This window comes from Thalassophryne amazonica, chromosome 6, assembly GCF_902500255.1.
Source record: "Thalassophryne amazonica chromosome 6, fThaAma1.1, whole genome shotgun sequence".
Taxonomy (NCBI): domain Eukaryota; kingdom Metazoa; phylum Chordata; class Actinopteri; order Batrachoidiformes; family Batrachoididae; genus Thalassophryne; species Thalassophryne amazonica.
Window position 1 is genome coordinate 125,485,696 of NC_047108.1, and position 26,554 is coordinate 125,512,249.

The window sequence follows — 26,554 nt, forward strand, 5'->3', positions numbered from 1 at the left end:
TGGGCTCAGAGGGGTGGGACTCGGGGTACTTTTAGAAGAGGGGTCTAGTTTCTTAAAAAAACAGCATCAGTTCTGCAGCTACCAGATACATGAGACTGATTGTTGATGGTCTGAAGCTGGATTCTTCATTGGATGTTGCACAGAATGGACCTCACCCAGGAACACTCGAGGTGTCACAGACGTGACAGTGCAGGTGAGTTCACTCTGCAGGGAGGAGCAAAAAAACAAAACAAAAAACATCGCATTCCTACTAGTATGTGACACATGCTGTACTCAGTTCTACTCAGTGCCACCCAGACGTGAAGGAGTTAATTTCGACTCCATGTGTTGCGTAATGCAGCGCTTCACGCAGCCAAACTAATGTCACGCTTCAGTTTCTGGATGTCTGCTTTTGCTTTTCTGTCCATTTCAGTTTCTCGGTTTATCGTTTATAAATGTGTGATGCATGTTAATGAATAAACCGACTCCAGTTCAGTCTTGCAACTTGCTTCACACAAAAAGTTTGCACATATTTTACTTAATCATCTGCAAAGTCAGAAGCCAACCTGTAAAAGCTGTGGCCTCTGCAAGAATCTCACTCCGTAATTAGTTCTTTCTTCTTGATGTTGTTTCGAAAACTGCAGGGAAATCTCAATCTCAATCTCAATTTATTTATAAAGCACTTAAAATGCACCAACAACCAAAGCGCTGTACACAACAAAAACAGGCAAGTTAAAATAATTTAATAAATAAAAAGTTACAGTTAAAAGCAAACACACACACACACACACACACACACACACACACACACACACACACACACACACACACACACACACACACACACACACACACAAAACAGTGTCAAGCTGCGTTAAAAGCCAAAGAGAAAAAATGTGCTTTAAGAGAAGATTTAAAAGCAGAGAGAGTATCAGCCTGCCTAATGTGCAAAGGAAGATCATTCCACAGTCTCGGGGCAACGACTGAAAAAGCTCGGTCACCTCTACGCTTCCTCTTTGACCTTGGGATAACCAACATATTTCATATTTGCATGTGAAAGACAGGAAATAATGCTACAAATAAAGAGAGAGAGCGAGAGCAGGGGAAGAGCCTTCTGTCCAAATGTCATGAACCATCTCTATGACCTTTTCCCAAATGGTCAGCGTAGTGTTTCCCCAGATGAGAAATTGCCACTGTGCAAACATTGCTTTAAATATCTTGGGCCTAATTTATCATGTGCATGCACTGGTATTCTGTGCAGAGGGTTGCCAGTCTGAGTGCCAGCTGGAACTGGCACCCAATGCCCACCCAGCAGCAGCAGAGCCCCCTGTCTAATAATGAATGAATGAATTCTTTAATGTCATTGTACAAAATACAATGAAATTGGATAGCAATCCTCTTGGTGCTCTAAAATAAATAATAATAATAATAATAATAATAATAATAATAATAATAATAATAATAATAATAAAGTACTAAAATAATATGACAATGCAAAGAAAAACCTACACATCTCCCCTCACTGCCCTCCTCTATCCCCAGAAACCCCACATAAATACAAGTACACATAACATTCTCCATACTCAATTAGAATAGCAGATTAGGTCGACTGGAAAAAGTGCATAAGTGCATAAAGTACATGCAGTCCAACCCTCAGAAGGGCTCAGTCTCTCAGATCTAGATGGACCATGTGTGAAAATGATTGGAAATGTTCAGTGTCCATATTGCAGTGGGGTAGAAACTGTTTTTGAATCTATTTGTGCATGATTTGATGGACCTAAAACATTTGCCAGAGGGCAGCAGTGCAAACAAATGACGACCAGGGTGTGAGGGGTCCTTCAGAGATGAAGATGTCCTGCAAGGAGGGCAGCGCATATGATTTTTTGGGTGATGTTAATAATGCGTTGTACAGCCTTCTTGTCTGTTGCTGAGCAGCAGGTATACCAGGTGGAAATGCAGTAGGCCAACACACTCTCAATGGAGCAGCGGTAGAAGGACACCAGCAGTTTCTCATCCAGGTCACTGCTGGGCCTTCTTGACCATGTGATTGGTGTTGACAGACCAAGAGAGGTCCTCTGTGATGTGTATGCCCAGGAACTTGAAAGCAGGAACTCTCTCCACACATTCCCCATTAATGTAAAGGGGCTCCATTTCTGACTATTTTCTGCAAAAATCCATGATTATTTCTTTTGTTTTGGAAGTATTAAGGATAAGATTGCAGTCCTTGCACCACCCCACCAGTCTGCGGACTTCCTCTCAGTAGGTGCCTCGTCTCCCCCTGAGATGAGACCGATGATAGTTGTATCGTCCGCATACTTGATAGAATAGAATAGACTTCTAGAATAGAATTTAAAATTCTTCTTCTTACTTATAAGGTTTTGAATAATCAGGTCCCATCTTATCTTAGGGACCTCATAGTACCATATCACCCCAACAGAGCGCTTCGCTCTCAGACTGCAGGCTTACTTGTAGTTCCTAGGGTTTGTAAGAGTAGAATGGGAGGCAGAGCCTTCAGCTTTCAGGCTCCTCTCCTGTGGAACCAGCTCCCAATTCAGATCAGGGAGACAGACGCCCCCTCTACTTTTAAGATTAGGCTTAAAACTTTCCTTTTTGCTAAAGCTTATAGTTAGGGCTGGATCAGGTGACCCTGAACCATCCCTTAGTTATGCTGCTATAGACTTAGACTGCTGGGGGGTTCCCATGATGCACTGAGTGTTTCTTTCTCTTTTTGCTCTGTATGCACCACTCTGCATTTAATCATTAGTGATTGATCTCTGCTCCCCTCCACAGCATGTCTTTTTTCCTGGTTCTCTCCCTCAGCCCCAACCAGTCCCAGCAGCAGACTGCCCCTCCCTGAGCCTGGTTCTGCTGGAGGTTTCTTCCTGTTAAAAGGGAGTTTTTCCTTCCCACTGTTGCCAAGTGCTTGCTCACAGGGGGTCGTTTTGACCGTTGGGGTTTTTCCGTAATTATTGTATGGCTTTGCCTTACAATATAAAGCGCCTTGGGGCAACTGTTTGTTGTGATTTGGCGCTATATAAATAACATTGATTGATTGATTGATGATGGTGTTTGTAGGGTGGGTGGGGGTACAATCATAAGTGTACAGAGAAAACAACAGAGGACTCAGTACACAGCCCTGGGAGGAGCTGGTACGGAGCATAAGTTGGGATGAGATGTGTTTGCCTATTTTCACAGATTGAGGTCCGTTGGTGAGGAAGTCCATAATCCATTGGCAGATGGATGGGGATAACCCCAGGTTAGTGAGTTTGGTGATAAGTCGCCCCAGTATGATGGTGTTAAAAGCCGAGATGAAGTCTACAAAGAGCATCCTCACATAGCTCTCCTGGTGTTCAAGGTGGGACAGTGCACTGCGGAGAGCAGTGATGATGGCATATTCTGTAGACCTTCTTGCTCTGTATGCAAACTGATGTGAATCAAAGATGGATGGGAGACTAGCTAGGATGTGCTGCTGAATCAACCGCTCAAAGCACTTGGTGATCACTGGTGTGAGTGCCACTGGGCGGTAGTCATTTAAGCTAGTGACGGAAGGTGTTTTTAGGCAGGGGAATTATTATAGCAGATTTGAGGCATGGTGGAACAGTGGCTTTGGACAATGACAGGTTAAAGAGTCTTGTGAAAATGGCTGAAAGCTGTGACGCATAGACTTGTAGCACACTTCCTGTGATGCCGTCTGGGCCAGCAGCTTTCCTAGGATTTACTCTACTGAGCATCCGCCTCAACTCATGCTGCTGTACAGTGAGCATATAGCTGTTGTTGCAAACAGGAGAGGGTGTGATAATGTCCTGGCAGTTGGTAGTGCTCACCTCAAAGCAGGTGAAGAAGCAGTTGAGTTGTTCCGCCAGTGAAGTGTCACCTTCTCCTACGGTGCACCTGCTGCCTCTATAGTTGGTAATCTGCTGGATGCCCTGCCACACCCTGCGTGGGTTGTTGTTGTTGAAGTGGTTCTTTATCCTCCTCTTATGAGCTGTTTTGGCAACTCTGATGCCTCTCTTCAGTCTGGCTCTTGCAGTGCTGTAACGTTCACTGTCACCGGACCTGAAGGCGGCGTTGCCTTCTTTAAGGAGAGTGTGGACCTCTCCTGTACACCTGGGCTTTTGATTGCATAATTTGTTACCACCCTTGAAAAAATGTCAGCTACCTATTTTAGAAACACTACCCAATCTAGAGCCCGTGGATCCCCACAGGCAACACGCTAGTTAATATTATTTCTTGATGTATTTGTTTGGTTGATTATCGGTGCTATATGTTGTCACACGTTGATAACCTCTGTTATTTTTCCTGTTTGTGACTTGTCTTTTGTTGTGATTAAAAAAAAACAACAAAAAAACACCACCAAAGTAAACATTTTCTTTTCTCTAACTCTCCAATCGATGTCTCACTTTCCTATTTGATGGAGTTGTGGCTCTTCTGTGTTTTGATTCTTCATTTTTGTGTTCTCTGTGAGGAAACAGACAGGTATTATATCCAAATGATATTTTGAGGGTGTCTACATCCATTAAGGGCCAAAGATGGGCGTCAACAGCAGGATGTATAACTCTGGCAAAAAGAATGCAAATGCACAATTCTGCCTTTGTTCATGCACAGTTTTAGTTGTGATTTGAAGCAGAGTTTTATAAACGAGGCCTCCTGACTACAGTGGTTGTAGTGCGGTGCAGTGATCGGTGGTGTGAGCTCGCAGAAAAAAAACGTTCTAACTTATAGAAGATGGATTAAGTGGGTGGCTGATTAATTAACATGATTAAATGCATTTTGGATCATCAGCCTTGGCTGAAGTTTGTGCTCATGAGGCCAGTTTTTAAAGCTGACTCCTGACACGTGATCTTGTCTGTGTTTATGTGGAAAGATGTTTGTGTCCTTTTTCATGCAACAGTAAAACTGGGTGTTTTGATATTTGGAGCGTTATCAGACGGAAAACAGTAAGACTTGATCAGTCTGGTGATCTGCAGACAGTAGCCACGGGACATAAATGTTCATTTACGTGTTGTGTTGAATTTATTACATCCGCCAAGGACGTAATAAAATTATCTGTGTTTATTGATTTGTCTGTTTGTCTGTCTGTTAGCAGGATTACTTCAAAACTACTTCAGAGATTCTCACCAAATTTGCACCACAGCTAGATATTAGGTCATGGAAGAGTTCATTCAATTTTGGAGGTGATCTGGATCCGGATCTGGATTCTGGATCAAGTTTCACTTTATACACGCTTTGAAGGATTACGTCAAAATTACTTCACAAATTCTCACCAAATTTGCACCACAGCTAGATATTAGGCCATGGAAGACTCCACTGAATTTTGGACATGATCTGGATCCAGATCCGGATTCTAGAGCAAGATTTCCTTTTATATAGGCTTTGAAGAATTTCTTCAAAACTACTGCAGGAATTCTCACCAAGTCTGCACCACAGATAGATATTAGGGGATGGAAGACCCCACTGAATTTTGGAGGTGATCCAGATCCGGATTGGTGGACATCAGAAATCTCTGATTGCTCTTGTTATCCAATTGTTATATTGTATCACCTGCAAATGGAAAAAAAAGCAGTAGTCACTGAAAAACCCACATTGGTCAACCACTCGTTCAAACCCATTTGTAGTCTTCATGTGTGGAGTTTGTGTGTTTTTCTGAGTATGCATGAGGGAGTTGTGATTGGGCGTGCCGGTGTCCTCCCACAGTCTACAACCATGCACACATTGGTGATGCTGAATTGACTTTCTCCAGGTCAAACGTTGAAGTAAACCTAAAGGCACACTGGCTGTTTGTGTACAGTATAATGTCTAACAGGACCTTCTCGGTACCTCTGAGACACCGCCATCCGTGTGGATTTTGGGCAGCTGTTCAGTCTAATATGCCTCTTTGCAGCCTGCCATTGTGTCATCATGTCCTCCACATCAGTGCGTCCTTGGTGTGACATTCATATGTTAATAGATCCAGAAAACATGGGATCAGGGACTTTGTGCTGAAGAACCAGCATGTTTTTCTTAACTGCTACTTCCTTCAATAATCCAGACATAAGAGTAAGGGTTCACTGCCATCTGGTGGCCATACATGGATGCACCAGTGGTCACAAGCTTGCTCCTGACAGTCATCTCCTCTGCCTGTTTCCCTGCTTACCAACTCTGCTCAGATATAATTAAGACACCAGGAATGTTCAACCAATCAAGAGCTGTCAGATGTCAGACGTAACTAATCAGGGGAGGTAGAGCAGGAACACGTAGGATGGTTGATCTGTAGGGGCAGGTTGGTGACCGCTACAGTGCACAACGCAGGACCCAGTTTGTTTGAACACCTGCTAACTGGAAACAGATGTACAGCAAGGATTTGGACCAGATCCCTGCTCTCTGACATCACCACAAAGATTTACGCAGCTCTCCTCAGACCTTTAAAACCACAAGATATATACAGAAGGATGTGGGTGGCGTGGTCCATACCCCTCCCTGCACTCCTTAAGCACTTCTCCTTGGCAACAGTCAGGTGACCTACAGCAGTTAGAGCTCAGGGAAGCACAGACAGGCTCCATGTCTCACTCCCCCGTCTACCACCCAGACATCATGACCCTTAGACTTAACGCCTCCACAGAGGAGATGCAACTCACCCAGACTCCTCTGCACAAGCTCTGGGTGCCATGGATGGACTGCAGTTTGAACCACAGGAGGGCATGTAAGTGGCAAAGTGGCAGCTGACTTTAGTACGTTACTACAGATTCTTGCTTCCTGTTTCAGAAAGTGAACTTATGGTTTGTATCAGATAATTAGCAGTGGGGAGAGCTTCAGCACAAATCTGTCTCCTCATCTCGATTCAGGGCTGAGCTGAGTCCTGCTGGGGGACGCAGGTATCAGGCCAACAACCAGGCCGGACCAGAGGGGACTGGGTCCAGGCTCAGAGGGTTTGCTGATGCAGCGTGCTCCATTCATAACCGAACAGCCCTCCAGGCTGACGCTCTCTCTCACTGTGTGGATGCAGAGATGGTTTTTGGGTTTGGGATTTCTTCCTGGCAGCACAGACAGATAAGCAGCCAAAAAACTGGGTCAGGGCTAAGTATAAAACATGCAGATGCTCTGAAATTCTGTCCAGAAGTGTCCATAGGTCGGGCCGTGGTTGTCTTCAAATTGCAGGTTTGCTGCACTTTCTGCTGATGTTTACTTTCTCCAATGTACAAGAGTTTTTGGATAAAAGTAACTATCAAGTGAATTGATGCAATTATATGTTATTGTTAATGTGCCACAGCCGTGGTCCTCTGAGCAGATCTGATCCAGTCACTTTTCAGACGTGAAGCAGACAAGGTCCTGATTAGTACTTGGCTGGGAGATTGACCAGGAGCTGTGTGCAGGTTTCTCCACTTAAAACAGTCCCTGTGCGCCCTATACACCATCATATATATGTACAAGTAAATATACATCTGTAATGAAGTATGTGTGGCTTCCTTTCATACCAATCAATCACAAATCCTTTGCTGATCAATATCTGCTTTGGACCATCCATCTTGGCTTCTTGGTTTTTGAGACATTCACAAAAAAAGGTGTTTTCAAGGTGTTTGTTATTCAAACCATGTTTTTCTTTACCTTTGAACAAACTACTCCAAAATCTAATCACTTCTAGTATCTATCCAAGAAATATTTCCACCAAGTTTGATCCATCTAGGCTTTCTGGTTCAGTTCAATTTCAATTTATTTTCATTTATATAGTGCCAAATCACAACAGAGTTGCCTCAAGGCACTTCACACAGGTAAGGTCTAACCTTTCCAACCCCCAGAGTAACAGTGGTAAGGAAAAACTCCCTCTGAGGAAGAAACCTCAAGCAGACCACACTCAAAGGGGTGACCCTCTGCTTGATCCATGCTACAGACATAAATTACAGAACAATTCACAAAACAAATATACAGGAAATGCTGTTGGTGCACAGGACAGGAAGGTCTCCAGCACAAATACCACACCCATCTCTGGATGGAGCTGCACCTTAAACAGAGAGAAAACAGAATCAGGCATCAGAAAGACAAGAAATACAGTATAATTTGTCAGCAATAATCAACAAGAAAAACAGAAGAAATACTAAGGTGATCGCCGGCCACTAGCCCTAAACTTCACTAAAAGACCCGGAACTTCAATTACTAATAACATGAATTAAAAGAGTAAAAAGCGTAAAACAAAACTGTACCAGTATGCTAGCCATACGAAAGGGAAAATAAGTGCATCTTAAGTCTGGACTTGAAAGTCTCCACAGAATCTGACTGTTTTATTGACACAGGGAGATCATTCCACAGAACATGGGCACGATAAGAAAAAGCTTTGTGACCCACAGACTTCTTATTCACCTTAGGGACACAAAGTAGTCCTGCATCCTGAGAACGCACAGCCCGGGCCGGTACGTAGGGTTTAATTAGGTCAGCTAGGTAGGGAGGTGCCAGTCTGTGAACAATTTTATAGACTAGTAGCAGAACCTTAAAATCTGATCTCACTGGGACAGGAAACCAGTGAAGAGACGCCAAAATGGGTGTAATGTGGCCGAACTTTCTGCTTCGTGTCAAAAGTCTGGCTGCAGCATTTTTGTTGTGTGGGCCGCCCGAAGAGGAGGTACTGCTGGCCAACACCAGAGGGCGTTCTGCCTGTAGACGGGCTTCAGGCACCAGAGGGCGCAGTTCGCCGCCAGGGACCCTGATAGCTGTCCTTCATCATCTCATCTAGCCATCCATAAAAGCCTGGAGAAGACACCACACCCCTGCCGAGAAATCTTCTGAGGTACTCAGGTAAACTCTCAGCCGTCTTTGTCTGTTTCAGCTAAGCTTATTGTTGCAACGTACTTTGCTGCTAAGCTCAAAAAGCTGTACTTTATATTCTAAGTTTGCAGACGTTTCAGTACACTTGCAGCTGGTCAGGAGGAGTTGACGTTTCCACTCCTCAGCTGTTAAGTGAAATCAGGATCTGCACGACTGTGATATTGTGAGAAGTGGGAGGTGGTGTTTTTCTCCCTTCATTATCAGAACTCTGCTGACTGTTTGCTGGGTGTGTGCACACACCCACCCTTGACTGTTTCTGCTTCCTGCCAGCAGTACCCGATCTGACAGCTGGAGACGGTGGCCACCTGGTGACTCGGGACTTGGCGGCTCCGGTGTGTTCCAGATCCGTTGCCGGTGGAAATCGTGTGGGTCCCGACTCTTATCTGGACAGGCGTCTCCTATCCTCGAGCCTGCCCACACGACACCAACTATACAAAATGACTGTAGTATTGAATTGTATCTGTATCCGTTGTGCACATTTCACAACATTAAAAGTGTTACTCTTTATTTCCATTGACCGTTCATTTACGCCCCCTGTTGTGGGCCCGTGTCACTACACTTTCACACAACAATTTTGAACCAATTGGAGAGCCCTAATGCTGGACTGCAGTAAACCAGAAAATAGAACATTGCAGTAGTCCAATCTAGAAGAGATAAATGCATGGATCAGGGTCTCAGCATCAGCCACAGACAGGATGGGACGAATCTTCACTATATTTTGCAGGTGGAAGAAAGCAGTCCTCGTAATATTTCTAATGTGGAGGTCAAAGGACAACGAAAGATCAAAAATTACCCCAAGGTTCCTCACTTTGTCAGTGTGATGTATGACACACAAGCCTAGGCTGAGTGTTAACTGGTCAAATTGATGCCAATGTCTCACTGGACCAAGAACCATCATTTCAATCTTATCAGAGTTTAAAAGTAGGAAGTTTCTAGACATCCAACTTCTCAATGATGCAAGGCAATCTTCTAAGGATTTTATGTGAATGGGATTACCAGCAGTTATCGGCATGTACAACTGAGTATCATCAGCATAGCAGCCATAGCAATGCTGCAGCCAGACATTTGACACAAAGCAAAACGTTCGGCCACATTACACCCATTTTGGCATCCCTTCACTGGGTTCCTGTCTCAGTGAGATCAGATTTTAAGGTTCTGTTACTAGTCTATAAAATTGTTCACGGACTGGCACCTCCCTACCTAGCTGACCTAATTAAACCTTGCATACCGGCCCGCAATTTTTTCATGTTCTCCACGGTTCTCTGATCCACTGTAACAAATGCAGCACTGAGATCTAACAGCACCAGAACCGTAGTGGTGTCCAAATCCATTGTAGGCAGAAGATCATTCACCACTTCAGTGAGAGCCGTCTCTATGGAATAATATTTTCTAAAAGCAGACTGCAGTGGCTCAAAGAGATTATTCTCAGTAAGATACTCCACGAGTTGCCGTGACACCACTTTTTCAAGAATTTTAGACCAAAATGATAGATTTGATATCGGCCAATAGTTTGTCAATACACTAGGGTCAAGATTAGGTTTCTTAAGTAATGGTTTAATCACTGCAGATTTGAAACATTTAGGAACAGATCCAGAAGTTAATGAAAGATTAATAATTTCCAGCACAGTCGGCCCAAGAGTGGACCACAGCTCCTTAAACAGTTTTGTTGGTATAGGATCAAATAAACAGGTTGTGGTTTTTGTAGATGTTACGAGTTTTGTCAGCATGCCTAGTGAGATACTGTCAAATTCTGTAAATCTAGGTAATACCTCAGTAGTGGCGCCCACATCAACAGCAGGGTGTAGTGGCTGGGTTAAGGCATGCTGGGATATGTTTAACCTGATGTCTTCTATTTTCTTCTCAAAGTAATCCAGGAAATCTTGTGCTGTAAAATGAGAGCGGACTAGTTTTATAAGTTTTATATAACTAGTGAAGTAAAAAAAAACAGCATAAACAAACAGCGAATGGCTTTTAAAAACAAGGACAGAATACCAGCAGCTGTAGCCCAAAAGGAACTAAATGTTGTGCTTAAAAATGCAAGAGAAAAGGAGTGTGAACGCTTGGAAAGGAGTCTAAGCTCAATGGACAACAAAAAACTTTGGGACTCAATGAAGAGGATTACACGCATGAACACAAACAGCGCTTGATAACTATGAATGATGAGGAATTTGGAATTTTTTCTGAGGTTTGATGTTGGAAATTACATGAACTTTGCTTTTAGTTTTGATTTAATGGTGGACACTGATATTAAAAGTTATGACATTGACTTACAGGAGACTCAAGCTATTTTTAGCAACGTCTCAGTAAAAAAGCTGCTGGTCCAGATGACCTGTCAGCCTTCCTTATTAAAAACTGTGCAGAGCAGCTAGCTAAAGCCTTTTGCCATATTTTTCAGTTGTCTGCCACAAGCTGTGTAGTTCCAAAGTTCTGGAAAAAGTTAATTATTATACCTATACCAAAGATTTCTTGTACAGCCACAAACAAAGATTATAGACCTGTGGCCTTGCAAGTATTGTCATGAAATGCTTCGAGAAAATTATAGTGAACAGGTTGAAATCAGAAGTGTCTCCTCATCTGGATCATCTGCAATTTGCATATAAAGAGGGCATTGGCACTACTGATGCCATTGTTAGCGTGTCTCATATGATCAATCAATCAATCAATTTTTTTATATAGCGCCAAATCACAACAAACAGTTGCCCCAAGGCGCTTTATATTGTAAGGCAAGGCCATACAATAATTATGTAAAACCCCAACGGTCAAAACGACCCCCTGTGAGCAAGCACTTGGCTACAGTGGGAAGGAAAAACTCCCTCTTAACAGGAAGAAACCTCCAGCAGAACCAGGCCCAGGGAGGGGCAGTCCTCTGCTGGGACTGGTTGGGGCTGAGGGAGAGAACCAGGAAAAAAACATGCTGTGGAGGGGAGCAGAGATCGATCACTAATGATTAAATGCAGAGTGGTGCATACAGAGCAAAAAGAGAAAGAAACAGTGCATCATGGGAACCCCCCAGCAGTCTACGTCTATAGCAGCATAACTAAGGGATGGTTCAGGGTCACCTGATCCAGCCCTAACTATAAGCTTTAGCAAAAAGGAAAGTTTTAAGCCTAATCTTAAAAGTAGAGAGGGTGTCTGTCTCCCTGATCTGAATTGGGAGCTGGTTCCACAGGAGAGGAGCCTGAAAGCTGAAGGCTCTGCCTCCCATTCTACTCTTACAAACCCTAGGAACTACAAGTAAGCCTGCAGTCTGAGAGCGAAGCGCTCTATTGGGGTGATATGGTACTACGAGGTCCCTAAGATAAGATGGGACCTGATTATTCAAAACCTTATAAGTAAGAAGAAGAATTTTAAATTCTATTCTAGAATTAACAGGAAGCCAATGAAGAGAGGCCAATATGGGTGAGATATGCTCTCTCCTTCTAGTCCCCGTCAGTACTCTAGCTGCAGCATTTTGAATTAACTGAAGGCTTTTTAGGGAACTTTTAGGACAACCTGATAATAATGAATTACAATAGTCCAGCCTAGAGGAAATAAATGCATGAATTAGTTTTTCAGCATCACTCTGAGACAAGACCTTTCTGATTTTAGAGATATTGCGTAAATGCAAAAAAGCAGTCCTACATATTTGTTTAATATGCGCTTTGAATGACATATCCTGATCAAAAATGACTCCAAGATTTCTCACAGTATTACTAGAGGTCAGGGTAATGCCATCCAGAGTAAGGATCTGGTTAGACACCATGTTTCTAAGATTTGTGGGGCCAAGTACAATAACTTCAGTTTTATCTGAGTTTAAAAGCAGGAAATTAGAGGTCATCCATGTCTTTATGTCTGTAAGACAATCCTGCAGTTTAGCTAATTGGTGTGTGTCCTCTGGCTTCATGGATAGATAAAGCTGGGTATCATCTGCGTAACAATGAAAATTTAAGCAATACCGTCTAATAATACTGCCTAAGGGAAGCATGTATAAAGTGAATAAAATTGGTCCTAGCACAGAACCTTGTGGAACTCCATAATTAACTTTAGACTGTGAAGAAGATTCCCCATTTACATGAACAAATTGTAATCTATTAGACAAATATGATTCAAACCACTGCAGCGCAGTGCCTTTAATACCTATGGCATGCTCTAATCTCTGTAATAAAATTTTATGGTCAACAGTATCAAAAGCAGCACTGAGGTCTAACAGAACAAGCACAGAGATGAGTCCACTGTCCGAGGCCATAAGAAGATCATTTGTAACCTTCACTAATGCTGTTTCTGTACTATGATGAATTCTAAAACCTGACTGAAACTCTTCAAATAGACCATTCCTCTGCAGATGATCAGTTAGCTGTTTTACAACTACCCTTTCAAGAATTTTTGAGAGAAAAGGAAGGTTGGAGATTGGCCTATAATTAGCTAAGATAGCTGGGTCAAGTGATGGCTTTTTAAGTAATGGTTTAATTACTGCCACCTTAAAAGCCTGTGGTACATAGCCAACTAACAAAGATAGATTGATCATATTTAAGATCGAAGCATTAAATAATGGTAGGGCTTCCTTGAGCAGCCTGGTAGGAATGGGGTCTAATAAACATGTTGATGGTTTGGATGAAGTAACTAATGAAAATAACTCAGACAGAACAATCTGAGAGAAAGAGTCTAACCAAATACCGGCATCACTGAAAGCAGCCAAAGATAACGATACGTCTTTGGGATGGTTATGAGTAATTTTTTCTCTAATAGTTAAAATTTTGTTAGCAAAGAAAGTCATGAAGTCATTACTAGTTAAAGTTAATGGAATACTCAGCTCAATAGAGCTCTGACTCTTTGTCAGCCTGGCTACAGTGCTGAAAAGAAACCTGGGGTTGTTCTTATTTTCTTTAATTAGTGATGAGTAGAAAGATGTCCTAGCTTTACGGAGGGCTTTTTTATAGAGCAACAGACTCTTTTTCCAGGCTAAGTGAAGATCTTCTAAATTAGTGAGACGCCATTTCCTCTCCAACTTACGGGTTATCTGCTTTAAGCTATGAGTTTGCGAGTTATACCACGGAGTCAGACACTTCTGATTTAAAGCTCTCTTTTTCAGAGGAGCTACAGCATCCATAGTTGTCTTCAATGAGGATGTAAAACTATTGACGAGATACTCTATGTCCCTTACAGAGTTTAGGTAGCTACTCTGCACTGTGTTGGTATATGGCATTCGAGAACATAAAGAAGGAATCATATCCTTAAACCTAGTTACAGCGCTTTCTGAAAGACTTCTAGTGTAATGAAACTTATTCCCTACTGCTGGGTAGTCCATCAGAGTAAATGTAAATGTTATTAAGAAATGATCAGACAGAAGGGAGTTTTCAGGGAATACTGTTAAGTCTTCTATTTCCATACCGTAAGTCAGAACAAGATCTAAGATATGATTAAAGTGGTGGGTGGACTCATTTACATTTTGAGCAAAGCCAATAGAGTCTAATAATAGATTAAATGCAGTGTTGAGGCTGTCATTCTCAGCATCTGTGTGGATGTTAAAATCGCCCACTATAATTATCTTATCTGAGCTAAGCACTAAGTCAGACAAAAGGTCTGAAAATTCACAGAGAAACTCACAGTAACGACCAGGTGGACGATAGATAATAACAAATAAAACTGGTTTTTGGGACTTCCAATTTGGATGGACAAGACTAAGAGACAAGCTTTCAAATGAATTAAAGCTCTGTCTGGGTTTTTGATTAATTAATAAGCTGGAATGGAAGATTGCTGCTAATCCTCCGCCCCTGTATCTGTAAACATAGTTGGATAGTACCTACAGATGCATTACTGGACATCGAGGGGCCTCACTGAAGATTATCTAATTTTAACTGACTGTTTCCTGTGTTCTTGTATATTATGTGGTTGTTGTATGATTGTATGTGTTTTTACTTTTCTAATCACAGCATTGCAAGCCCAAGACAAATTTCCCTTGGGACAATAAAGTAAACCTTGACCTTGACCTTCACTACAGATGGTTGTACATGAACAAGTGTTGCCACCGTGTTGAACAAGAACTTTGAGTTATGCTTGTTTTTATTGATCAAATCAGAGTAATAGGTCCACTTTGTAGCCAATAATGCATGCTTATAGTCTAAGATAGCATCACACCACACAAGGTGGAATACTTCTAATTTTAAACGCCATTTCCGTTCTAGACCTCTTGCCTTATGCTTGAGGTCACGCAGGTAATCATTGAACCAAGGTGACTGTGATTTGGGGGAGCGCGGTTTGAACACAGGTGGTGCAATCATGTCGAGTGTAGTTTTGAGCACTGAGTTTAAACTGTCCACAAGACTGTCTACTGATTGGATATTTGTCAAATGTGAAGCTAAGATATCGGGCAGTCGAGCTTCGAGTTCAGTCTTAGTTGAGGAGTTGATGCATCGCCGTAGTGATATATAAGGTTGTTGTTCCACTAAACACGGCAGAGAAACTGTAAACTTAATAAGCGAGTGATCAGAGACCACTGATGTAAGAGGCATGATGTCAATATTCGTCACAGCAATACTCCCTGGTTGTTGCAATATATGTGAAAAGATGTTTTCTGGGTGGAGTTTTCCTTGACCTTTGACCAAACTATTCCAAAAAACTAATGACCTCTAGATATCTATCCAAGTAAATTTTCCACCAAGTTTGAAGGAAATCCTTCTCGCTGTTTTTGAATTTTCTTGTCTACACACACTCCAGTGAAAACAATACCCTGCTATCTCTGCTTCGTGACACACACGGTAAATATATGTTATTGATCAAGGAGCAAAGCATCCAGTGTGCAGTGAAACTGTTAGTGCCAGAATAGCAGCTTTGATGTAGTCCGAGTTCAGAGTGAATGTTTAATTTGTTTATTTGTCAAAACTTGTATTTGCAACACATTTAAGACTTATTTCACTGATTTTAATTTATTTATGTAAGTATTTACTTTCAATCATGGTCATATCATTCTGTTTCCCAGTATGTGTTGGACAGAAAATTCACTTATCACACATAAAGACTCGTTTCTCTCACCAGTACCGTTCACAAGCTGCAGTTTCACGTGGTTGTGTGCTTGTTTTCGTTCTCAGCCGCCGTCCCTCAGTTCTGTAACTGTCCGACCATGATCGTGATGGTGGGACTACCTGCCAGAGGGAAGACCTATATCTCCAAGAAGCTGGCTCGATACCTGAACTGGATCGGGGTTCCTACGAAAGGTTAGCTTCCAAAGTGACTCCTTTGGATCTTAAAAGATAACAAATTGATGCAAATTGTAAAATGCAACATGTGATAAATGTTTATCACTGAACCTCTTCACTGTCTTAACATGATTACACAAAAACACTACCATATCCCACAGCATGTCATGATTCAGCAGCATGAAATACACATTTATCTATTGGTTTGTGATATTGCCACGAAAAGTTAAACATTTTCGTAAGGGGAGCACAAATTTATTCTAATACATTCCACAACGGCTGCACATTAAAAGTGATGCAGGGGAGTCTGGAGTGGTTATGGTTAGGGGTAATAGGAAGTTAAAAAAAAAATGCCCCCTCATAAAAATTTGATTGATTTCGTGACGGGAGCACGAAAAAATACTTGTGAGACTGGGTTGCAAAAACAACATTCTATACATCTACACAATCAAAGGATTTATAAGGAGGAGAAACAGACTCAAATTGGCTGAACTTTGACCCACCAAATCAGTCCTTGTTTATGCAATATCTCGTGAACCTGTCTGCCACCTGCTGGGTGGTTGGTGGATGCTGCAAGGATGATAGAAAAATTAGGAGCAGGTGTGATTGAAATTACATGTTTCTTGTCTGCCACCTGGTGGACCTGGTCAAACCTGCACACAACTCTGCAGAAAGGAACGTGTGCATTTAGTGTAAAAAGAAAAGAGAGCAAAGGAGGAGGAGGTCAGTTACAGTAAGCAGGTTTCTAGTACCCTCCAAATTCTGCAAGTTGAAGCAGCAAATATATGCTTCATGGAAACCCTTGTATTTTGAAAAACCAAACTCTCAAATCACAATGTTTGAAACTGTTAATTTAACAAATGATTTTTTATATCCTTTTTGTTCCTACTTCTAAAGCCCTCTATTTCCTACTAGTGTTTAATGTGGGCCAGTACCGAAGGGAGGCGGTCAAGTTCTATAAGAACTTTGAGTTTTTCAATCCTGAAAATGAGGAGGCCATGAGGATCCGCAAGTAAGAAGGACGGCACATCAGCTGCACCGTGAGCTGCACCGTTTCATATGTCATCTGCTGCGTTGGATCATTATTGATGGTGCACTTGTGTTTTGCAGTTTTGTCTATATGAGTGTAACTTCTCTCTCAGGGCCTGTGCAGCAGCTGCTCTCAAAGATGTAGCTGCTTACTTCACAAAGGACCAGGGCCAAGTAGCAGTGAGTAAGAGGACAACTGCAACTGTTCCTCTGTTCACAATAAAAACACACCGACATCTTACTGACACAACAAAAAAAAGGAAACTTGTCAGATCATACATAGATAATCTTTATGACTCACACAGGTGCATCGAGTATCTGCAATGGTTTATATGTGTTACATAACACTATGGTCCAGAGGTCATATTGTGCAACGTTTATTGCTTACAGTTAAGTAAAACACACTTCTAGGTGTGTACATGAAGAAACTCCCCTGTTATAAACAAAATTATGATATGAAGTAGCTTCACACCATGGAGTCATGTTCATATGTATTTGGACAGCGACAGAAAAAAATTAATTTTGCCTCTGTGCATCACCACTCAGAGATTTCTGATGCCCACCAATCCAGATCCAGATCAACTCCAGAATTCAGTGGTCTTCCATGCCCTAATATCTATCTGTGGTGACAATTTCATCAAAATCTGTGGAGAAGTTTTTGGCGTCTCTTCACTGACTTCCTGTCCCAGTGAGATCAGATTTTAAGGTTCTGCTACTAGTCTATAAAACTGTTCACAGACTGGCACATCCCTACCTAGCTGACCTAATTAAACCTTACGTACCGGCCCGGGCTTTATGTTCTCAGGGTGCAGGACTATTTTGTGTCCCTAAGATAAATAAGAAGTCTGTGGGTCACAGAGCTTTCTCTTATCGTGCCCCTGTTTTGTGGAATGATCTCCCCGCGTCAATAAAACAGTCAGATTCTGTGGAGACTTTCAAGTCCAGACTTAAGACGCACTTATTTTCCCTTTTGTATGACTAGCATACTGGTACAGTTTTGTTTTACGCTTTTTACTCTTTTAATTCATTTTATTAGTAATTGGAGCGGGCTGCGGCCTCAACTTTACCTAAATTCTGGGTGTTTTAGTGAAGCTCAGGGCTAGTGGCCGGCGATCACCTTAGTATTTCTTCTGTTTTTCTTGTTGTTTAATGCTGACAAATTACACTGTATTTTTTGTCTTTCTGATGCTTGATTCTGTCTTTTCTCTTTGTTTGACGTGCGGCTCCATCCAGAGATGGGTGTGGTATCTGTTCCAGAAACTGTCCTGTGGACCGGCAACATTTCCTGTATATTCATTTTGTGAATTGTTCTGTAATTTGTGTCTGTATCATGGCCCAAGCAGAGGGTCACCCCTTTGAGTCCGGTCTGCTTGAGGTTTCTTCCTCAGAGGGAGTTTTTCCTTACCACTGTTACTCTGGGGGTTAGTAAGGTTAGACCTTATTTGTGTGAAGCGCCTTGAGGCAACTCTGTTGTAATTTGGTGCTATATAAATGAAAATAAATTGAAATTGAAATAGTTTTGACATAATCCTGCTAACAGACAGACAAATAAATAAATAAACTGATGATTGTATTACGTACTTAGCAAACATAACAATGAAGATGTGCCTCAAGTGGAGACTTTTAACTTTCATTCAAGGGGCTTAACAAAAAGATTTTTGTTGTTGATGTTGTTGTTGTCTCTATTTTCAAAGGTCATTAGTCATTGGACAAGTTAGACATCTCATGGGCTTTCCAAGTCACAGTCTTGTACATCACTTACATGATTAAGTAATACAAACAATATAATAATAATAATAATAATAATAATAATAATAATAATAATAATAATAATAACAATACATATTTATATAGTACTTTAAGGAGAAAAATTAAAGTAAATGGTAAATGGACAGCATTTATATAGCGCTTTTCCATCTGCATCAGATGCTCAAAGCGCTTTACAATTATGCCTCACATTCACCCCGATGTCAGGGTGCTGCCATACATGGCGCTCACTACACACCGGGAGCAATAGGGGATTAAATACCTTGCCCAAGGGCCCTTAGTGATTTTCCAGTCAGGCGGGGATTTGAACCCAGGATCTTCTGGTCTCAAGCCCAACACCTTAACCACTAGACCATCACCTCCACCTGTGCTAATAGAAAAGTGCTAATAAAACACAATAAAAACTGTTCATATAAAATGTCAAGTACAAATAAAAATTGCGAACAGCAGATAGTAAGTCAGACTAAATAAAACTAATGATAAATGGAAGAAAATGAATAGGTTTTAAGATTTGCCTTAAAAAACACAACTGAACTGGATTTTCTAATGTCAACAGGTAAACTGTCTGGCAGAGACAGTCCTCAAAAACTGAGTGAGTGTGCAAGAAAGAGACCAGTGAGGGAAGCCACTAAGACACCCAGACAACTCTGATGGAGTTATAGTTCATTGCTAAAGCAATTTTTTAATCCCTTGAAAAGTCTACACTACCACCACATCTTGATTGATTCATTTCAACTCTCAGAGGCACAATTGCAAACAGCTCTAGGCTTCCATTTCAGCTCCACTATAACACAACTGTTTGTAAATCAGGCTGGGAACAGACCTACGGACTACCTCACACTATGCTATATTTTGTTGTACATTTCAGATGCTCCATTGTAAAAAGTCATGAGTGAATCTTTGCCGTTATTATGTGGCAGCGTTGTTGCTCAGCCCTTTGGTGTCGTCCCTTTAAGGTTTTTGATGCTACTAACACCACCAGGGAGAGGAGGGCGATCATTCTAAACTTTGCCAAGGAGAGAGGGTACAAGGCAAGTACACACCTGTGGATGTACTACTGTGATATCTGAGGATGAGATTAACAAAACATCACTTAACTCTGACAAATTTTAAATCAGGGGTTTTGCCTGAACACAGGTGTTCTTTGTGGAGTCAATTTGTGACGACCCTGAAATCATCACAGAGAATATTAAGGTAAGAAAATCCCTTTACGACATATTTTAATGCATGTTATAGGTTATGGACGCTTGAGTGCAGCTTAATGGTGGCTGAGGCTACATTTTTGAGCTTTTGCCTAATCGGGTTGTCAATTCATCAGTCTTAAAATGACAGAGTGATATAAATACTTTATATGCTGCTAGAATCAGAGTTTTGTCATTGTTTAGTTTTTTTCACTGAGACCATTTGAGGCCATTTTGAAACTTCCTTTTCAGCAAGTGAAATTCGGGAGCCCAGATTACGTGGATCGCGATATAGATGAAGCCATGCAGGACTTCACCAAGCGGATTGACTGTTACAGGTCAAGCTACGTGCCAATAGATGATGAAGCAGACAGGTAACGGATCCATCATGTTTTTCTTCATGTGAAATCAAAAAGGCAACAAGAAGAATACAAAACATTTTCACACATTTGCCATTAATGCTTTTCTTCAATGTTAAATTTAAATCAGGAATCTCTCCTATATCAAGATCTTCAATGTGGGCATGAGATATTTGGTGAATTTGATCCAAGACCATATTCAGAGCAGGATAGTCTACTACCTTATGAACATCCACGTAACTCCACGATCCATCTACCTGAGCCGCCACGGAGAGAGCAAACTCAATCTACTGGGCCGCATTGGTGGAGATTCTGGCCTGTCCCCCAGGGGTCATATGGTAAGAGGTCCATGTCAAAGAACCAGGGTGTCAGGAGGACAGAGAGCTGGACCAAAATGTTCAAACAAACATTGTGGAGAACAAGTACATAATTTTCAAAGTAGACAGAGTTAATAGTTTACAAAAGTGCAGGCTGTCTGTGGCGAGTCCTACACAGGTCCCAATGCCCACCGGGCTGGTGCTTAGCTCTGACCGCCACAGCATGAAGGGAATAAGAGTCTGTGACTCCACTTGGATGGGACAAACACAGGCCAGTACCCATTTACAGCACAGGTCATTCTCACAAAAAATTGTAGTAAAACATATGAAAAGTAATGCAGCAAAATTTGAACATATTCCACCTATTTGCCAGCTGACAAGCAGTGATGACATCACCCTAAGCAAAACTTATCTTATGCAAAATATTATTCTTATTCCAAAGCTAACCCTAAGATGGGAACTGTGTGTTGTGCATGCAGGTGGATATTTGTAGGAATGTGCTTGAAATATCACAATTTAGTTTCATGTGATATCATAAAAAGATGTCATGAGAGGTTGTTGTATAGCTGGGTGGACTGGGATAATGCAGATGATAAGTCAAACCCAGGTCTACATACTGGCAGTCCCACTCTGATCAGATTTTAAGGATTTGTTGTTGAGTTATAAGGCTTTGAATGGTTGTGCACCCACCTGTCTTGAAGAACTTGTTAAGCCTTATGTTCCTTCCTGTGCACTGTGTTCTCAGAATGCAGGCTTACTTTGGATGCTTTTAAAGTCATCTGAAAACATATTAATTTTCTGTTGCTTATAAATTAGTTATGTTTTTGTCTCAAATGAACTATATGTGTTTGTTGTATGGCTGGGGGGCCTGGCTGCCTTTTTGTTTCTGTCTTTTGTTTTTCCTTCCAGGTGGCTTGCATTTGGGACTGAGTGGCTGTGTAGCTGAGTTTATCAGGACCTCACCCTGATCACCTGAGGCTGATCACCTGCAGCTCATCAGGACTCACAGCTGTGGTGCATCTACATGGATTGGAACATGGTGGCATTTAAGACTGGAGTACACAGTGTGTATTTGCCAGAGACTCGACCTTGTGACCAGACGGGTGAGATTGTCGTCTCGGGAGCCATCTCATCATCAGTGGATGCAGAGAACGTCCAGGTTTGATGCATGGTCTGTGAAAGAGGAGGGGGTGAGGTCTCACGCTCGTCAGCACACTTCCTGAGGTACGTTAGATTTTGTGACTAACATTTATACAGTCAGTAAATGTGGTGTCCCTCACACCTTATTATATTGAGATGTATGTTGGTTGTTTAAATCAGCTTCCGCTGCAGTGAGTTTGTGAACTGGATGTTCCATGCCTGCAGGGTGGGAAGCTGATTAGTAATTAAGCCAGGAAGTGTTTGCTGTTTGTACACCTTTGAGCGTTCTCTCTGTGTGTAGAGTGTGGACTCACATAATGATTCCTTCTTTCACAGACTCGGTTTGTCGCGGCCACCTGGGGGGTGTCGGTGGGGTCCTTGAGTCCGAACCAGTTCTGGCTCCGGACCGTTAGCGCTGCTGGGAGCGCACCGCAATCCACCACGCCAGACCGCGCACTTCTATATTTTTCACAGCACTGTTATGTTCATTAAACTCTGTTATCCTTTGTACCGTGCTCTGCTTATTTTATACTGGGTCCTTCAAACGCTGGTCGGTTCTCCGGGCTGCGTCCGACACATAACAGTGTTGGTGTGTGTATATGTTTGAAATTGGTGGTGGATTTTGATTTGTTCTGGTTTATGTTTTAAAAGAGGTTCATAAAATATCGAAGTGTAGGATAGGTCAGAATAAAGCCAGGTCAGAATAATGATACGAGGAGTGGGTAGATAGTAAGTCCAGTGTGCATGTGTTCGTGCTACAAAGATAATCTAAAATTCAAAATTTGGTGCAAGGCAGCTTTGTCCTGCAGGTTTTTCTCCCTGACATCTTCTCACCTCTGATCTTTTGAGTCATTTCATGCAAAATGTCCAAAAAAAAAAAATCACAACCACATTTCTTTTCCTCCAGTATGCCGTAGCTTTGGCGGCTTTTCTCAACAGTCAGAAAATCAAGGACCTGAAGGTTTGGACGAGCCACATGAAGAGGACGATACAGACTGCAGAGCCTCTGGGAGTCATGTACGAACAGTGGAAGGCCCTCAATGAGATAGATGCTGTGAGTTCATTGTTTGAGGGTTTTATAAATAATTCTGTTCCAGCATCTTCAAGGGGAGATAATTGGAAATTTGTTGTTGTTTTTCCACCCTAGCACAGTAAGCATTGGGTTAATGGAGTCAGTCAGTCAGTCATTGATTGGGTATCATAGCTGGGTACAAACATTTTCAACCAGTAGCTGAAGATGAACTTACCGTTGTTTTGGGGGAGGGTTTTTTAGACAACAAGATGGGTTTTTTTTTTTTTTCAAAATAGAGTTCCAAACAAATTGATGTGTAGTGTGCATTTAACAGTTTTTAAATGCTGCTATCTAGTGGTCTCAGAAAAAACAGCATATCCTTTGTGAAGCCTCATTTGGCCATCACTGCTGGTCGCCACTAAGGCTAATGTTCCTTATACGTCATCATATCTGTCAGTGACATGTATAAACCGTCCTGTTTGTTTCTACACTTCACAGGTTAACTATTTGAAGAATTAAAGTATTGCACCCAAAAAAACTAAACATTTTTTATGGTGTTAACATTTCCTCATTCAGGGTGTTTGTGAGGAGCTAACATATGAGGAGATTCAAGAGAACCTCCCAGAAGAGTTTGCACTAAGAGACCAGGACAAGTATCGTTATCGTTACCCAAAGGGTGAAGTAAGTGCTCCATCATACTGTGGTATTTTAAGTACATATAAGTCTTTGGTTGAGCCGTTTTTGGTGAATTCTTTACTAATCTGTCGTTCAGTCCTACGAGGACCTTGTCCATCGTTTGGAGCCCGTCATCATGGAGCTGGAACGGCAGGAAAACGTTCTGGTAATCTGTCACCAGGCTGTGATGCGCTGCCTGCTGGCCTACTTTCTAGACAAATCTGCAGGTAGAGAACTTGCACAGGCCAGTTTCCTCTATTTTTGTCTTGCTATAATACACTGACAGACGTGTAATGTCCAAATATTACTGAATCATGTTTAGACGAGCTGCCTTACCTACGATGCCCCCTTCATACGGTGCTCAAGCTCACACCGATAGCCTACGGTAGGTATTTCGACCTTATAATGTGAAATGTTGGAATCCTGTGTGGAAACTTTTCCCTGATGCTGCGACTTTCTCTGCAACTGAAGGATGTAAAGTTGAGTCGTTTTTCCTCAATATTGACGCAGTCAACACCCACAGAGAACGACCTCTGGTGAGTCACCCAAATGTGCACATGTCAGGACTGATACTTCTGAGCACATTACAAACCCGATCTCATCTCAGCATCTTCAAATAATGGTGATTGATCAGGTTTATTTCTCTGATTCACGCCAGGGAGGCGTCACTGCCACACCCCTTGAATATCTCTCCTGTCACCTCTAAAACTGTTCCCCATCTTTGACATTCTGAGAAAGCAACATTTCTCAAAAATGTGTGAAGTTTTGACTCACTGGGTGCAACGCTGAGAAATTTGCATATGTGCATATTTTTGCATAGAACTGATTCTTACATACAGGATCAGCTGATGTTTTCTTGCACCACCAAAGGCACAACATTGTTAACCAAAGATTACAAAGACACATCAGACTTCAGCTACAGCATGGACAGTTGTCAACGCCAGAGTACAAACGCCTGGGTGTTCACCTTAACAACAAACTGGACTGGATGCACAACACCGATGTCCTGCATAAGAAGGGCCAAAGTCATCTCCACCTGCTGAGGAGACTGAGGTCCTTTGCTGTGTGCAGGACACTGCTGAAAACCTTTTATGACTCTGAGGTGGCATCAGCCATACTTTACACTGTGGTCTGCTGGGGCTGTGGAAGTTCTGAGAGGGACAGGAAGAGACTCAACAGATTAGTCAGAAGGACTCTGTCCTGCACTGTAATCTGGACCTCATAGAGGTGGTGGATGAGAGAACGATATTAGCTAAGCTGACATCAATTATAGACAACCTCTCTCACCCCCTACATGAGACAGTGGGAGCCTTAAATAGCTCCATCAGTAATAGATTGCTGCACCCTTGGTGCAAAACAATGCGCCTCCACAGGTCATTTATTCCAACTGCAGTCAGACTGTATAACGCCTCAAAATGTTTTTAGCACTAACCACATCTACCACCACTCTCTTTTGTGCTTTATCCCATGCACATCTGTGCAATAATGTCTGTGCAATAATTTTACTTTATCTATACATACTTATACTCACTTATACTCTATTTTCATGGATTCTGTTTCACACCAGCATTTTTGCATTCACCAGCAAACATGGCAATGTACTTTACCGTATAACATTTTCAGTGACTTGTAAATGAAAAAGTAATCATTTTCTTGTGTTGTACTTACAGGTATCCATATCTATCTTATGCACGCTATTGCTTTGACTTTTATATTTTTATTACCTCCACCAATGAAGTTGGAAGATGTTGTGTTTTTGCCCCATTTGTCTGTTTGTGAACAGCCTGGAGCCCACAATTTTGGAGCCCACAATTTTTCATATATCATTATGGAATTTTTACTGAAGATTCATATCGTGATAGGCAACGATTGATTACATTTTCAAGGTAATAGGGCAAAGTCAGGAAAAATCTTGGAAAATTGGAAAAATCCCTATCTTTAACATTGAATGAATTTTCAAAAATTCATAACTCTGTCAAACAAGATCAAAGTTCTTTCATATTTGAGAGCATTATGTAAGATGGTACCCTTTATGGACTGACATAGTTTGATCCAGATCTGATCCAAATTACAGATTTGTGGCCATTTAAATTTAACATTGAAAACCACATTTAATGTATATTTTACATCATTTCTTAATCAATTGTGCCACAATCACTCTGATATTTGAAAATGAAATGCAGACTGGATTGTGGATTCTATGGACATTTGAACTTAATATTGAAAAGCCCTTTTGATGTACATTTTGTATTATATCTCAATCAAAAGTGCCTCAATCGCTCTCATTTATGACAATGAGGTGCAAACTGGCACTCTGAATGAATAGACTATGGTTGATCCGCATCTGATCCGTATTGCAGATTTAGTGGATCTATATTTTGTATTATATTTTAGCTTATGAAAAGCCACTTCGAAGAGGACGTTGACCCTGAAATTTGTTACCAAAGTAAAAATTTGTGAATCTGGAAACTAGTGTTGGCAGAGGTTTGCGCTCTATGAGCGCGGTGCTCTGGTTTATTTTGTTAATTTGATGTCAAGGCAAAATTTACACATGTAAAAGGTCATGGGTTCACAGACTATTTGGCATCACTGTAACCACTTAATGTGTATTTAATGGATCTTCTTTGTTCATGTTGCTGTAATTGCAGAATGTTGACATCGCTAGAAAACCAGAAGAAGCCCTGCAAACAGTCCCGGATCACAAATAAATACTGTTCAGGGAGACCTGGATTATGTGAACTAAGCTCTTGGCTTCATTATGTAGCAGTGTTGGAAATCAAAACTTAGGATGTCCTGGAGGCAGAAGAGGAAGGAGAGAAAAAAATCACAAAGGAAACAAGCGTCTGCTTATAAAAGCATAGATGGACTCGTCCTGCAGTGACTGAAGCTTGACTGTTCTTGCTGTTTTCAGCATTTCTGTGCAGTGTTTTACAGTATCACTTGACTGTAATTTCTCAGCATTTTAAAGTGTAATGTTTTAAAATTATGGTGAAGTTGTCATTATATGAACTTGGTCTTTAAATGCTCTTGCAACTGCTGTATTGATACAATAACAAAGGCCGGTGGTCATGTGCACATTACCAATTGAAATGACCTAAATGTGATTTTTTTTTCTTTCATTCTTTTTTAT

At 41.6% G+C, this 26,554-nt stretch overlaps 1 protein-coding gene across 2 annotated transcripts; it reads left to right on the plus strand.

Annotated features, from left to right (window-relative positions):
* pfkfb1 (6-phosphofructo-2-kinase/fructose-2,6-biphosphatase 1) lies at nucleotides 1–26,528 on the plus strand. 2 transcript variants are annotated; one of them, XM_034173370.1, is made up of 14 exons: nucleotides 1–193; nucleotides 15,837–15,962; nucleotides 16,860–16,956; nucleotides 17,087–17,153; nucleotides 19,697–19,771; nucleotides 19,878–19,934; nucleotides 20,174–20,295; nucleotides 20,411–20,618; nucleotides 22,645–22,791; nucleotides 23,326–23,430; nucleotides 23,522–23,651; nucleotides 23,747–23,809; nucleotides 23,896–23,960; nucleotides 26,073–26,528. In XM_034173370.1, the coding sequence occupies exons 1-14, from the start codon at nucleotides 133–135 to the stop codon at nucleotides 26,130–26,132; spliced, it is 1,383 nt and encodes a 460-aa protein (XP_034029261.1). In that variant the 5' UTR covers nucleotides 1–132; the 3' UTR covers nucleotides 26,133–26,528. The 2 variants fall into 2 exon arrangements, with proteins under 2 accessions (XP_034029261.1, XP_034029260.1); XM_034173369.1 differs by lacking the exon at nucleotides 1–193 and adding an exon at nucleotides 6,501–6,658.
* The last annotated feature ends 26 nt before the right edge of the window (nucleotides 26,529–26,554 follow it).